The 13,813-nt window shown below is 30.3% G+C and overlaps 4 protein-coding genes across 4 annotated transcripts in view; 2 read left to right on the forward strand and 2 right to left on the reverse strand.

Annotated features, from left to right (window-relative positions):
* The window catches only part of LOC140672785 (uncharacterized), a 16,478-nt gene extending 13,802 nt beyond the window's left edge, over positions 1-2,676 (reverse strand). The window contains exons 1-3 of the mRNA XM_072905195.1: positions 2,555-2,676; positions 953-1,036; positions 265-529 (exon numbers count right to left, since the gene is read on the reverse strand). Coding sequence (XP_072761296.1) covers positions 265-529; positions 953-1,027 — 340 coding nt within the window. The 5' untranslated portion in view covers positions 1,028-1,036; positions 2,555-2,676. The remainder of the gene's footprint in view (positions 1-264; positions 530-952; positions 1,037-2,554) is intronic.
* Positions 2,596-3,674, reverse strand: Fh (frataxin). Its single transcript, XM_072905245.1, has 3 exons — positions 3,322-3,674; positions 3,090-3,210; positions 2,596-3,010 (listed from the first exon to the last, which is right to left on the reverse strand). The coding sequence occupies exons 1-3, from the start codon at positions 3,537-3,539 to the stop codon at positions 2,753-2,755; spliced, it is 597 nt and encodes a 198-aa protein (XP_072761346.1). The 5' UTR covers positions 3,540-3,674; the 3' UTR covers positions 2,596-2,752.
* Positions 3,675-4,724: 1,050 nt separating this feature from the next.
* Positions 4,725-10,549, forward strand: LOC140672789 (beta-1,3-glucan-binding protein). Its single transcript, XM_072905209.1, has 8 exons — positions 4,725-5,037; positions 6,392-6,619; positions 6,717-6,883; positions 7,064-7,206; positions 7,307-7,470; positions 7,911-8,284; positions 9,604-9,705; positions 9,858-10,549. The coding sequence occupies exons 1-8, from the start codon at positions 4,893-4,895 to the stop codon at positions 9,966-9,968; spliced, it is 1,434 nt and encodes a 477-aa protein (XP_072761310.1). The 5' UTR covers positions 4,725-4,892; the 3' UTR covers positions 9,969-10,549.
* A 149-nt stretch (positions 10,550-10,698) lies between these two features.
* On the forward strand, positions 10,699-12,623 carry LOC140672813 (uncharacterized). The gene is made up of 2 exons (XM_072905258.1): positions 10,699-11,542; positions 12,096-12,623. The coding sequence occupies exons 1-2, from the start codon at positions 11,452-11,454 to the stop codon at positions 12,512-12,514; spliced, it is 510 nt and encodes a 169-aa protein (XP_072761359.1). The 5' UTR covers positions 10,699-11,451; the 3' UTR covers positions 12,515-12,623.
* Positions 12,624-13,813: the final 1,190 nt, after the last annotated feature.

The following is a 13,813-nucleotide window of genomic DNA, read 5'->3' on the forward strand; positions in this document are numbered from 1 at the left end:
TATTAAATTATTGTTTACTACAGAATATTAATAAAAACGTTGGAAATTAAAGATTTAACATGTGTGATAATCAGAACAGCTGCATTTGGCATTTAAATTATATTTATAAAGAGTTTACTATATTTATGTATCTTTTTATTAATAATTTTCCTTTATTACTATTCACAATCTATTTTTTTTTGTTTTATTTATATTATGCCAGATACTTAGTGTTTTAAATATATAAATATTCATTTCATTTCTCGTTACCGAGGTAAAATGTACCTAGCAATTGTTCAGCGGTGTCGACAACGAGAAGAATAAAATCGGACGGCTGGATCCGCTTAATGACACCGTCCTCGCTGTCGACGCTGGACGCGCCTTCGTTTTCGGCGGAGCTTAAACCAGAAGCGCACTTGAAAGCGGTTGCAAAATCCGCTTCCCACCACGTGACGATCTTTATCGCAGCGAACGAAGCGTGTCGTGGAAAATCGAGTTTTCCGCCGCTAATGCGTAAACATAGCGGTTCCCTCAGAACGGTTTGCATTTCCTACATCGCAAATTACAATGTTATACGAGATGAGTGTTAATTACGGAGTTAGGTATTTTTAGAATAATTATTATCGGATACGAACCAACAATTCAAGTTTATATTTCACTAAAACATCTATTAAATTCGTTATTAAATCGATTTAAAGATCGCGTGTCTATTACAAAACAACGCTACGTAATAATGACAAATAATTGAATTATTCGCATGTCTATATTTCAGTTTCAAGATCGTGAGCAATAAATCAACTTTGCAATTCAATATGTCAATATAAATAAAATATATAATGTCATACATCAAAAACTTATAACAAAGCGTTTCGACATTATACACTTTATATACCTTTTACAAACATATATAAAATATAACAGATAAAAACAGATATAATACAATTTACTATTTTAATGACTAGCTAATAGGTACCTGGTAATATTGCATATCTCGTTGTAGTAAAATTCTTACGCGATCAACCAAATTCCCATCTTCCATAATCTCCATTTTTGCTCTCTATCAAATAATGTAGGAAAAATAATTACACTCCAAGCATTGAGTTAATCGTCTCATGCATAATTTTGTATTATATGCATAAGCAAATTTATATGTAGGTGCAACGTAATTGAAATTAAAAATGCGCTTATCTTACATAGCTTTTTATATAGTTTTTTACATACTAGAATATTATAAACGCGCACTCCATTTGTTTTGTGTATATTTATATTAATAATAAATTAGATTAAAAATTATTATTATATAAATATATAAATAATAAAAAAATAATAAATAGAACTTATTGTGTTTTGAGAGGGATTTTATTACGGAGGATACAAATCTTGCCTGGGTGGAGGTGCTTCCAAGATTTCAAGGTGATTTTTATTTATTTTTTTTATGGAACTATATATTTTGGTTTAGTTAAACGTGTAGGCGTTAGCTAAGCGTCCAAAACAAATTCATTGACCTATGATATGTTGGTCTTCCAAAGTCTTCAAGATCATTTATCATCTTTTAAATTCTTCTTTCGCTGAATGTTTTAAAAATATTCTTTATCTTCTGTATACAAAAAGATGATCTTTACTATCACACTTTATTTTGTCCCTGAATGACAGTTGTATATCCTTATAATAGTTATCTTGGTTTGTTGGCAAGTATTTGTCAACCAAACATATTATATTTTTCGTATTATTTGGGATGGTGGGTTCTTCTTGGTAAGCTTTATCTTTTACATAGCTTTGGAAGAAAAAATTTAGAGACGTCAAATCCAAGAATCTTAGTGGGAGTCAAAATAATATTGATTCCATTAAAATGGTGTAATGCTCTATCAGCAGATATGCTCCATGTTTGTAAAAATACTGATAGGTCGCATCATTTGTGTGAATCAGTGTCACGAGTATGTTTATAATAAATTTCTGCGGCGAGGAAAATCTTGTAGCCATTCAACGAAAAAAATTTAAATGGTAAACAATCTTGAACGACTTTGGAAGATTAATATATCAAAAGTCAATGAATTCGTCTCGGACTGGGCTACATACCTAGCCCAAATAAAAATATAGTTTCATTAAAAAATAAAGGGAAAGATCACCTTACAATCTCGGAGACACCTCTACCCAGACAAGACTTGTCCATAATAAGACTGTCCTCGAAACAGAATAAGTTCTATTTAAAACATTTTTTTTTTAACAACAAATAGTTAGAGAGATGATTGCGTGGAAAGATTATGTTTGTAATAATAATGACACCATGTATATAACTAAAATTATATATAACTAATATAATTTAAAGTATATAACTAAATGTTATGTAAACATGTATATATATGTTTAAATTTTCAAGAATGTAAAAATATTCATATACAACTAGTATATATTGCATAATGTGCGATGTAAGCCTTTTTTAAAATAACTTGCATATTTCAACATTTTCTATATATATATTGCAATCTAAAGCATAAATAACAATAGTGTATATGTGCCAATGTAAAAAAATTCAATGCAATAATATTTGATTACTTGATATATTAAAATTACTCACATGAAGTTTACACTGTAGCGTCTATATATATATACATATATTACAGAGAAATTTCCTTCACTTATTTTAATATTAGTTTTATGTACAATTTTTTATAAATTTAATCTTTAGTTTCACATAGAATTAAATAAATAAAATTATAGAGACACTCATAATTAAATCCCTGTTGATATTATTTTTCAGAAGAAAAACCATTAATTACGTATCTTGTTTTTCTTTACCACTAAAGGAACATTTATCAAAACATGCTCGAGTGTTCACAATTGCTGGTATTTCATTATTTAATAATTCGTGTAATGTTTTGCCATCATGTTTGTATATCCATTGGCCATTTATAAAATCATAACGTTTTGGTCCTGATTTTGGAGAAGAGAGCCAAATCTGCTTATTTGGTGTCTGGCGATTTATAACATAAGTACCATGTGGCTCACCGAATATTACAGTCAGTACACCATCCTGCAGCAAAAATTTTACAAATATTATTACATGCACATACAAATGGCAATTATAGATTCTGTAACTAATATTCACATACTCCGTAAGATACATCTGCATCTCGCAAATGCGCCGCTGTTTCAATTAACTCCTCAAAATATTCAGTTAATGAGTCTAAAGTTTCATCACAGATCTTCTCATATTGCACGGGGCTAAGTGCGCTAATAAAATAAAATTACATAAATAATGGAGAATTTTCAACAATTTTTTACACACAAATATTAAGTATTTAAGTATTTATAAAATAGCATAATTAATATAAAGATACTCACTGTTCTGTCGAGTGTTCAGTACTTGAACTAAAATTTTTTAGAGATGATTGTAATATTTGATTTTTCCTCGAAAAATGTGTCGAATCAAGGTTGACATAACCTCGAACAGAGCTTTTGCACTTGTTCAGTTGTGTAATTCGCTTTTTAATCAAAGTCTTGCTTAACAAGCTACAAGATAACCTTGAGATTATATTAGATCTCGTTACGATAGGCAACATGATAAACAGTCTCTTTGAAGTTTTATCGATTAAACAAACTCTCCCCTTATAACGAAATTTTCTGACACATCTGACACATGTTTACATCGCTGTGTTGGCTTACCACCGCGTGCATGATGTTACCTACTGCGCAGGTCCAGCAAATCAAACAATAAATATTTTTTTATTCCAAAGCATTTAGTATAAAATCAAGTAATAATATATAATATTGTAACAAATCTTTTAAAATGTTATCATTAATTAATAAATGTCATTTTATTGAAATTTTACTAAAAAGTAAGATCAGCAGTTATCAAGACATATAATAAATAACTTTTTGTATAAAAAAAAATTTCTAATTTTTAAAATTTAATATTTGGAGCTACGGTCGCACGGAATTCACTTGACGAAAGCTACTGTCACACGTTATGTAAGAATGTGACAATTTCAGTAAACAAATTCCGCGTGACTGTAAACATATTTTTGTCGAACATGATAATAAAATTACCGAAAGAGAAAGAAAGAAGATAAATTTTTTCGAGAATACAGCCATTGACAAAATTATTAAGCCCTTAAATTTTCTGAATTTCTTATTTTGTTAATAGTATATGTATAAATACTAAAAAGAATTAAAAATTTAAAAAAACTATCGATAGCACTTTAAAGCTGAAATTTCAAGCTTTAAAATGTTTTTTTAATTTTTTGTTTGCCATAATTTTTCGCCCAGTATCGACAACATGCAGATTTAGTTTCAAAATTATATATCTCGGCCAAAAAAAAATTGTAGGAAAGTTTAAAAAAAAGCATTTTGTAGGCAAAATGTTATAGTTTATGGAATTTGACTTAAATTTTTCGAGAGAAATTTTTTTATCAAGTTGCAGGGTGTCAAAAATACAATAAAATTTTAAGAAACAAAACAATGTTCTTTTTTAAAGCACAGAACAAGGAAAATGCAAAAATTTTTTGAATTACCGATAGCAACTTTAATACGTTATCAGTACATTAAAAAAATTTTGTATTTTCCTTGTTTTGTGCTTATACGAAAATATCAATGAATCTCCAAAGATGACTAAATAAACTATCCAGGAATTTTAAATGATTTTACATTCGTTAAATGGTTGAATCTGTGGGGGAATCCCTGAGATAAACATCGAGGCAGAATTTACACGACTACGACGAATATAAAAGAAAGCAAGAAGAGACCGGGTAAGGAGGAACATGATACATACGCACTAGAAGATTAGTATAAGCGAATCTATCAATGCATTAAGATACACGCTTGCGCGTATCAGTCATCTTTCTTTGAATTTTACGCAAATCTGAACCGCTTAATAAATATCGCGACTTCAACGTCGAGAATCAGTAATCATAAACATGTTTTCCTCCAGAACTGATCTCGCGATACTTCGGCTAACGTTCGCATTAGCATGTATATTCGCGAAACCGGTGTTTCCCTACGTGCTGCCAGATCCGACCATCGAAGTACTAAAGCCGCAAGGTCTTCGAGTTTCTATACCCGGTAAGTTTAATTAGAGATTTATAAAGTTTTCTTCGAGAGGAGAAAAAATATAATAATTTTAAGCATTAAAAACAAAAGGATTTTCTGGGAAGATTAAATCGGAAAGTCTCATCAAGTTCAAGTTACAATTATTTAGCTTCTCTTGCTTGAAAAACTATTGTAAAAAAATGATTATTTTAAATTATAACATTAAAAACCTCTAATTAAATTGCAAGAAAGAAATAATTATTAAAATTGTTGCATTTATTGTCATTTTGTAATCATGTAAAAGATTGATATACATCTAATGTAGTGTATGGAATAATATAATGATAAAAATATCGACAATAAATTGTCTATAAATCATAAAAATATCTAGTAATTTGCTTAAGAATACAAATAAAGTTATAAATATTACAACTATTAATAATAAAACAGGCTAATGAAAGCCAACGCAGATAAAACGCGTAAATAAAGAAAGAATTTCCAATTAAAGTAAAAAAATATTTCATTTATTATAAATTTAGAATAAATTTTTTTTAATTAGAAATTCTTGCTTTTACGCGTTTCTATACTGCGTTGTTTCTCATTAATTTATTTTATTATTGGTAATTTACTCAACTTGCTGAGAATTTATAAAAAATGCATTTTGCGCAAAAATATATCAAATACTACACATGACTCAATTACGATGATTTATGTAATACGCACGCATACAACATACATCGCAATCACTATCAGTATATATTATCAAAAAAGCGTCACCAGGGTCGTGTCAAGTTGAATATTTATTTTAAGTATCAAACTCATGTGAGAAGAATAAACTAACATATATGTATATTCTACGATTGTTTGCGTTTTTTTTAAGTAACATTGACATTTATTGAAATTATTGAAATTATCAACGTTATCAATCATTAATTTTTAACGCATACAAGTATAAGGATCCGCATTTCAATCATCTTTACTTTGGGGGATTTCCTGGGATAACCCAGACGAATTGTTAATGTAAGAAGCATATGTGACGATGTTAAGCGGTTTTTCTGAGAATGCTGACATATCTCATTTTAACACACATACATGTAGTATCAAGTAATGACTATATATGCAATTTTTAAAAAAGTTTTAAGTCATAACAAATAATTCCTTTAATTGTAATGTTGCATCTAAATTTTATATTTTAACACACACATATGTATATGTGTATGTGTGTATAAAATTGTGCAAAATAACAAAGAAGAAAAGAATAAATAATGAGATAATTAAAAATATTAGGAATACAATTATATTATAAACCACGAATGCTAATGTTTATAAGAATTACGATAAAAGATAAAAGTTGTTTTTATACTTATAAATGCATTATGATTAATAGATGCACGAGGCTTAAGATTATTTGGTTTTCACTCTAACGTAAATGAAGCAATTGGCGCTAACGAATACGGCAAAGTCGCTGGTAATGTTTATTTAGCGACAAACGGCCGCTGGATTTTCGAGGATCCGGAAGTGACTATAAAAAATGGAGATATACTTTATTATTGGACTTATGCGCAAGTGGATGGAACTCATCACAAAAACAACGTCCAGACGTGGACGTATTCTTGTAAGATTATCTACATGATTTATGATTTATACGAGTCAATGAAAGTATAAGACGATAATCTTATGGTGATGTGATAACGATTTTTTTGGATTAACAGCTACGGAAAATCAAAGAAATGGCTCAGGGAGTGCTAGTCAAGAAACTACATGGAGCACTACATCAAAATATGAAATTCCGAGTAGAGGTCGACTATTGCTTGAGGATAATTTCAATTCTTTCAACGCATCATTGTGGAAACGCGAAATAAAAATGTCTTTAACCCCGGTGAGTCATTAAGTCTGAGGTCAGAGGTCATTTCAGAATTGTTAAGAAAAAAATACAAAATAAGATTAAAATGCGATCGTATGATGAAAGCACAAAACGTTTGATACATGTTATATTCTCCTTTTTTTTCATTAAACAAAAATAATTTTTCGTTAAATATAAAAATATTTTTGAAATTAGGACTACGAGTTCTGCGTATATCACAATGAAAACCATCAGCAGCTTGTGCAAATTGACGATGGTCAGTTACTTATAAAGCCGGTTATATTAGAAGATTTGTACGGTGAAAACGCGACTGCTTTCGGAAGAATACAACTCAATAGGTAAATATATGTATTAATCAGCGATATATACGATCTCTCTTTATTTAATAAAAATTCTCGGTATATTCTTTCTTTTGTTTATAATTTATTCTTTTTTCAGGTGTACTAGCACGATTCCCGACGAATGTTCGCGACGAGCATTATCCTATAGTATTTTGCCACCTGTTATATCCGCGCGTCTTACCACGAAGGAACGTTTCGTTTTGCGATACGGAAGAATCGAAATACGTGCGAGGTTTCCTCAGGGCGATTGGCTATATCCAGGTAATTATAAATAATCTGATTTATTACGTACGAGATCATTTTTAAAAATTTATATTATGCAATATAGAATAAAGGGATGTTTCATCCATGATGGAATGTCAGAAAATTTTCCATTCCTTTGTCAATATAACAATTTTGTATGTCAAAAAGTTTTATTCAATCTGTCTTGTTAATTATAAATATTTAAGTTTGAAATTTTTATTTTCTGGAATCTTTATTATTTTTAACACGATGAGATGGTTCTTTTCTACAAGGCAAATTCATATAAAGTTGCCAAGAAATTTTTGAAAGAATCTAATCATAATCTATTGCATAATCAAATTCGTTATAATACATATTAATTAATTTATAACGCATGATATTAATTAATATAGTTTATAACGCTAAATAAAAAATAAAAGAAATCAAAAACTATACATCATTTAATGTAATTTTATCAGAAATGTGGCTTGAACCAAAATATAGTACGTACGGTGCGAATTATGCTAGTGGCCGTGTTCTTCTGGGTATGTCGCGAGGCAACGAGAACCTGGTGAATGCCACGGATGTTTCGAAAATTTACGACACCCGAAGATTGGATTTTGGCGTGAGAGTAGGCATGTCTCCTACAAACGTTCAGGAAATCCTTGTGTCGAAGTTACACGAATTCGGACCGCGATGGACGCAAGATTTCCACGTATACACGACCATCTGGACCAGCGACGGCTTTACGTTTTTGGTTGATGGCGAGGAGATTGGCCAAGTAAGACCTGATGAAGAAGGATGGATGAGTGGTCCCAATGCAGACAGGAAAAATGCACCATTCGATCAAGAGGTAACATTAGTTTACATCTCAAGTTTTATTTCTGTACACAAATAGTATTTTGCTATAAAACAGATGTAAGTGAGCTTCCGGAAAAAATTATATATAATCAAATATAAATTTATATAATTATATATAGAATATTTCTAGATCTCTTTTTTTTATATTTCAATTATTCTTTTTATAATTTGTCCTGCAAAAACAAACATAATATATAAAAAAAAGAATATATGTATATAGGAAGGCAGAGAAGAGAAGGACATACATTTCTATATAACATATATAGCTATATATAATTATATGTGGGAACAATTTTTTTTTAATTAGATCAAACTGAGGAGAACCGATGATAATTAATTTTTTTTAGTTAAATCAAAAAATCATAATTGTGTAAAATTTTACAAATATTATGATAGCAGAATCATAAATAAAAAGTATCATTTTGGAGATAGAATTTTTTATACTTTTTTATTATAAATATATAAAATTTATTATTAATATAAAGAAAATAAAAAGTTAATAAATTTTATAAATTATAAAATATAAATAAAAAGTAGAAATTGTAAATAAGAATTATATTTAATTTAATAGAAAAATATAAAAAGAGAAAATTAATTTTGGAGAAACTGTAATGTATGCGCGATGCCAATCATAACTCAAATAGTTTCGACTTTTCATTGATTAAGAAACCGAAACAGTTATTATTATATGAATGACCTTAACCATGACCAAATCAGAATATCATTTTAGTCCGGTTCTTTGAATATGACCCTGTAGTAAACATATGTTGTAATCTTCCGGAAATATTTATATACAGGGTGTCCGGTAAAGATTGAATCAACGTTCGTGAACAGATAGAGCACATTAAGTTGAATAACAGATAAGTCCTTTACCATTTTGCGATTTTCGCAATAATTATTGAGAAATTAATTAACAAATATCGATCAATTCGCGCCAATATATTAGCGCTCCGCGAAAACAGACAGCCTGCTGTCACGCTGTACTATGCGTGCGACAAGCAACCGCGTGACAGCGGGCTGGCTTTTCTCGCCACGTGCTAATACTCATACGAATTGGTGGATATTTTTTAATTAATTTCTCAATAATTACTGCGAAAATCCCAAAATGGTAAAGGACTTTTCTCTTCAGTTTAATGCGCTCTACCTGCTCACAAGTGTTCAATCTTTACCGGACACCTTGTATGTTTATTTTATCTTATATCGCGAGAATGAATTAATTTTAAAGATAATATATACTGAATATACATATATACACATTTCAAGAAATATGCTTCTTAAAAAATTGTGTTTATAATTTTTTTCTTATAATAGTTCTATATCACTCTCGGTGTTGGTGCGGGTGGAGTGCGTGTATTCCCGGATAACACGATCAGTTCTGGATTGCCAAAACCATGGAGGAATCAGGAGGCTAAGGTACAGATCCTTTATTTTATATATTATTCGATGTTTTATATACATATAATTTCTGTTCTTAAAATAGTAGAATATATGATTGATTTTCAAAATAATTACTTAAAGAATATATATATATATATATACATACATTAACTAATTTTCGATTATAGGCAATGTTGAAATTCTGGAACAAACGAAACGAATGGCTACCAAGCTGGAGACGAAACAATGGCGAAAAGACTGCTTTTGCGATAGATTACGTTAAAGTATGGTCTCATTAAATTAACACGTTCCATATGTAACTCATTTTTTATCCTACCCTTATCATTCTTATTTTTCTAATGATTGATCTCCAAGACTTTTTTGATGATGTATTTGTATACGCAATTAACTATTATGATACTCTTATGTTAAACATCAATAAAAGTCGGCAAATTGATCATTTTTTCTGATTCAACGATGACGAAAGATTACAACTTTGTTAGTAATATTATATTACAGTATTTGAGAATCTCATTGCAAGATGTGTAAAGTACTTTTTCCCATGTAACGCAATTCAAGAATTTTGTAATTGTAGTGCATTGTTTCTCTTCGCAAAAGAGAGTGAACGATATTATCCGCGAAAACGGAAAGTGAATTCAGGGTCGCCCGGAGCTGGTTCTACCTTTAATGCTCTTTCCATTAACCGCTCAGACGATCATCTTCTGATAATGTTCCTACATGAAGATAAAAATTTCTTGAACGATGTTTACGAAGGACATATTTTCCACGTTTAGCAAAACAGATTTTCCGAAGCAATATCATTAGATTCATAGATATGTTTTTGCTAATTATAACTTTCCCTACATAATATTTTTTTAACAATGCATTTTATTTCTCTCATCTCTTTGTTAACACATAATTTTTATATCCTTATACAAAAAAAAAAAAATAAAGAAGTATATTTGCTGTATTTCTTGTTGTAATTTTATATAGATATAAGAATTTAAAAAAAAATCAATTTTATATATAGTTATAATTCGAAGTTTACATCATTACATCATTATTGCATGAAACATAATAATGTACATATCTAACAGAGCTAAAAATACCGTACTAGATTTGATACATTATGGCAACTGGCTATCAAGGTCATCCTGTGTAAAATCAGACTTGATTTTACTCGAAAGTTTCGCTTTCCCGGCAAACATTATCTCAAACTTATACGAAGAACTTAATTCTAAGATCGTACATAAAGTTTCATACTTTGATGTTGACATAAATATTTTTTTAAACAACATATAAGGAAACCAGACATAGAAAAAAAGAATAATTCAAACGCAATGTGCCGACTTTCGACCTGGTCCATCTTTCAAACCGGTTTACCTCGGAAACAAGAAAAAAGGAGCATCATGCGGTCTTTCTTCCGTCTGCTTCGTACTGTCGTGCTTGATGTGTTCTGTCGGAGAGCCAATTAATTTAACATCTACTACAGCACGCACGTGTACTATCGTAGCACGTAAGATCTCCACAAAGTCGAACGACCTCACCTTCGGCTTCAACTTCGTCTTGTCCGGTTTCGTTCCCTCTTCTACGACGACGAGACTTTTTCCTCGCGGACAGTCGATCGATAGCTCTCACGGTAGCTACCACGATTTCTTATTCTCGTATAATCGGCAGATAAAATTCAAACTGTACTTAACTCTCAGTAAAAATTTACCGAATGTTAATTTAATTCTTCATCACATTTAACCGTATCTACTTATCAAAATCTCGTGATAAATAATGATACTGAAAAAAGTGGCTGTTATTTTAATAGTCTTTATTTGGGCCCGTGACTCTTTGGCAGGTTGTCATCATCGCTCAAAACGCTCAAGTAAGTTTCAAATAAGTAAATATTATAATTATTCAATATTCGACCAAATAAGATTATATTGCCTCATGAATAAAGTTTTTAAATGTATTTTAAATTAATATTGTTTACATATATATATATATATATATATATCTCAAGAAAAATCTACATCTATCTACAACTATCTTTTTCCAAATAAAATCTATAACATTTACCTAAAAAAATATTTCATAAAAGGTAAAAATATAATTCAAATAGTTTTAAAATCTTTTTTTACGCATCTTCTGAATATGTTACTTAATTAATATGCGTATGTACATATGTGATAATATATTACTTCTACTGAATACAAGTTTTCATAAAATCATGTACATAAATCAGCAAAAATGTCATTGAGTATGTTTAAAATTCATTGTTGTTGCCTACGTCATATCAGTTTCTACATCTCACAATATACGCAGTTGAATAATTGAAAAACATGATTAAATCAATGTATTGGATTTATTTATAAATTGTCGATGTATAATTTAATAATTAGATAATTTAAAAAATTAATATGAAAATTTCATTTCAGACAATGAATATATACTGCACAGATGTACAGCTACCGTGGAATTAATTAGGAAACACAGGAACGGGGAAGGTGTCAGTTCGCGTAAAACCGAGGCTGATTCGTCCTCTCGGTTGCAAATACAACAGAGAGATCCCGAGATTTTCGCAGCAACGACCCTAACCGACGCTACTCGATCTGAAACTTCGAGCGGTATTTACCGACGTATGACTCATATGAGGAGACGCGGTAGTGGACATGCACGTCGAATCGCGAGCAAGCATTTGACAGATACACCCCTCAGAACCCTCAATATAGATACATCCCAAGGTAGACCGTCGGCCTTCAAGAGAAAGAATCCGTTACCGGAACTTGCGCATGATGTATCGGGCGGAAAAATCGACCCGTCACCACGTGTAGTGATCATCAAATCTGTAACTTAACACTTTTCTAACGACGCTTGACTTGCGCGAAGTTTAAATTTATCACAGAAATTGCCGTAACCTATTATAATTATTTGTAATAATTTAAATAAAACCGCGGTACCCTTTATGTTGCAACCATTTATCCAAAAAATTGCCGCATCTTTTCATACTATTTTTTTTTTACTATTATTATATTGATAACTTGTAAGAGATTATTTTTGTCGCAATTAAATTTTCGAATACTAAATATTGTATTATAAATACATCTCAAGTGTATTTTCTTTGTAATTTATATCAGGAAATTATCTACAATACAGAAGTTATATAATATAAACAATTGTTCACAGTTATACTTTACTCATTGCAGCTATACTCTCTGGTAACTTTTGTAGTTCAACCTGTAAACAGAAATCCTTAGATAAATACAAGTTGCAAAAATAATACATAAGAAAGATTGAAACATAAAAAAAATAATTCTTTTTTTTAAATTGCAAGATTTTAACCTTGGTCACTTTCATTGCCACTCCCTCTGGTAAATTTCTTTGAAGATATTCTATAAAAGTATCTGCTGTTGATCCAGTTAATTTCAAAAAATCCAGGTAACGATAATAAGTTCTAATTTCATACTGAACTCGATGTTTCTTATGAACGTGAGCAGATTTTAGCAGTGTCCACCGTTCATGAATAGCTTTACGTGGTGCTGTGCTGTAATTATAAAGATATATTTTGATATATCTTCTAAGTAATAAGCCAAATGTTAACCAAAGTCAATTAATTGATGAACTTACTTTCTATATACTTCAATATTTAAATAATTTGCAGCCATCACTGCAAATTCTCCATAACTTTTCAATACCGCTGGGTCATTTCCTCTGACTTCAATCTCGATCTTTTTGTATAACTTATCTGGTGTGCCCTGAAAGAAGAGTTAACCCTGTTATACGAATGCAGTCAAACAAATCGATAGAAAAATGACAGATTTTTCATAGAATTTACCGTGTTCGTTGAAAGTGAAGATGACTGTTCCCTTGTCGTATCTTGCTGCTCATTTTGTTCATTCTGTTGTCGTATCGATGTTGAAAATTTCACGAGGGATGTGTTGTCTCGTAGAAATTCACGCACGAGAACACCAGTGTGTTTTGATTCACATTGAACGACACCAGTGAGAGTATTCTTGAGGAGAAACGGTATCTAACAAAAAAAGGTTAAATAACACAGGTTACGTTTAATCTACAATCGAATTAATGTCACATTGATTTTCATCAAAGTACCTTTGTCAGGAACATTTCTCGTCGTTACCGGTTTCTCCAAGATACA

This window comes from Anoplolepis gracilipes, chromosome 1 (genome assembly GCF_047496725.1).
Source record: "Anoplolepis gracilipes chromosome 1, ASM4749672v1, whole genome shotgun sequence".
NCBI lineage: Eukaryota > Metazoa > Arthropoda > Insecta > Hymenoptera > Formicidae > Anoplolepis > Anoplolepis gracilipes.

What these genes read in the sequence shown, in the direction of transcription:
- Fh (XM_072905245.1), bottom strand. Translation starts at nt 3,539, where the DNA reads ATGTTGCCTATCGTAACGAGATCTAATATAATCTCAAGGTTATCTTGT. An exon ending in ACTGAACACTCGACAGAACA is followed by an intron (nt 3,211 to 3,321) that starts GTGAGTATCTTT and finishes TTATTTTATTAG; the next exon opens with CGCACTTAGCCCCGTGCAAT. An exon ending in ATGCAGATGTATCTTACGGA is followed by an intron (nt 3,011 to 3,089) that starts GTATGTGAATAT and finishes TTTTTGCTGCAG; the next exon opens with GATGGTGTACTGACTGTAAT.
- LOC140672789 (XM_072905209.1), top strand. Translation starts at nt 4,893, where the DNA reads ATGTTTTCCTCCAGAACTGATCTCGCGATACTTCGGCTAACGTTCGCA. An exon ending in TAAAAATGTCTTTAACCCCG is followed by an intron (nt 6,884 to 7,063) that starts GTGAGTCATTAA and finishes TTTTGAAATTAG; the next exon opens with GACTACGAGTTCTGCGTATA. An exon ending in ATGCACCATTCGATCAAGAG is followed by an intron (nt 8,285 to 9,603) that starts GTAACATTAGTT and finishes TTCTTATAATAG; the next exon opens with TTCTATATCACTCTCGGTGT.
- LOC140672813 (XM_072905258.1), top strand. Translation starts at nt 11,452, where the DNA reads ATGATACTGAAAAAAGTGGCTGTTATTTTAATAGTCTTTATTTGGGCC. An exon ending in TCATCGCTCAAAACGCTCAA is followed by an intron (nt 11,543 to 12,095) that starts GTAAGTTTCAAA and finishes ATTTCATTTCAG; the next exon opens with ACAATGAATATATACTGCAC.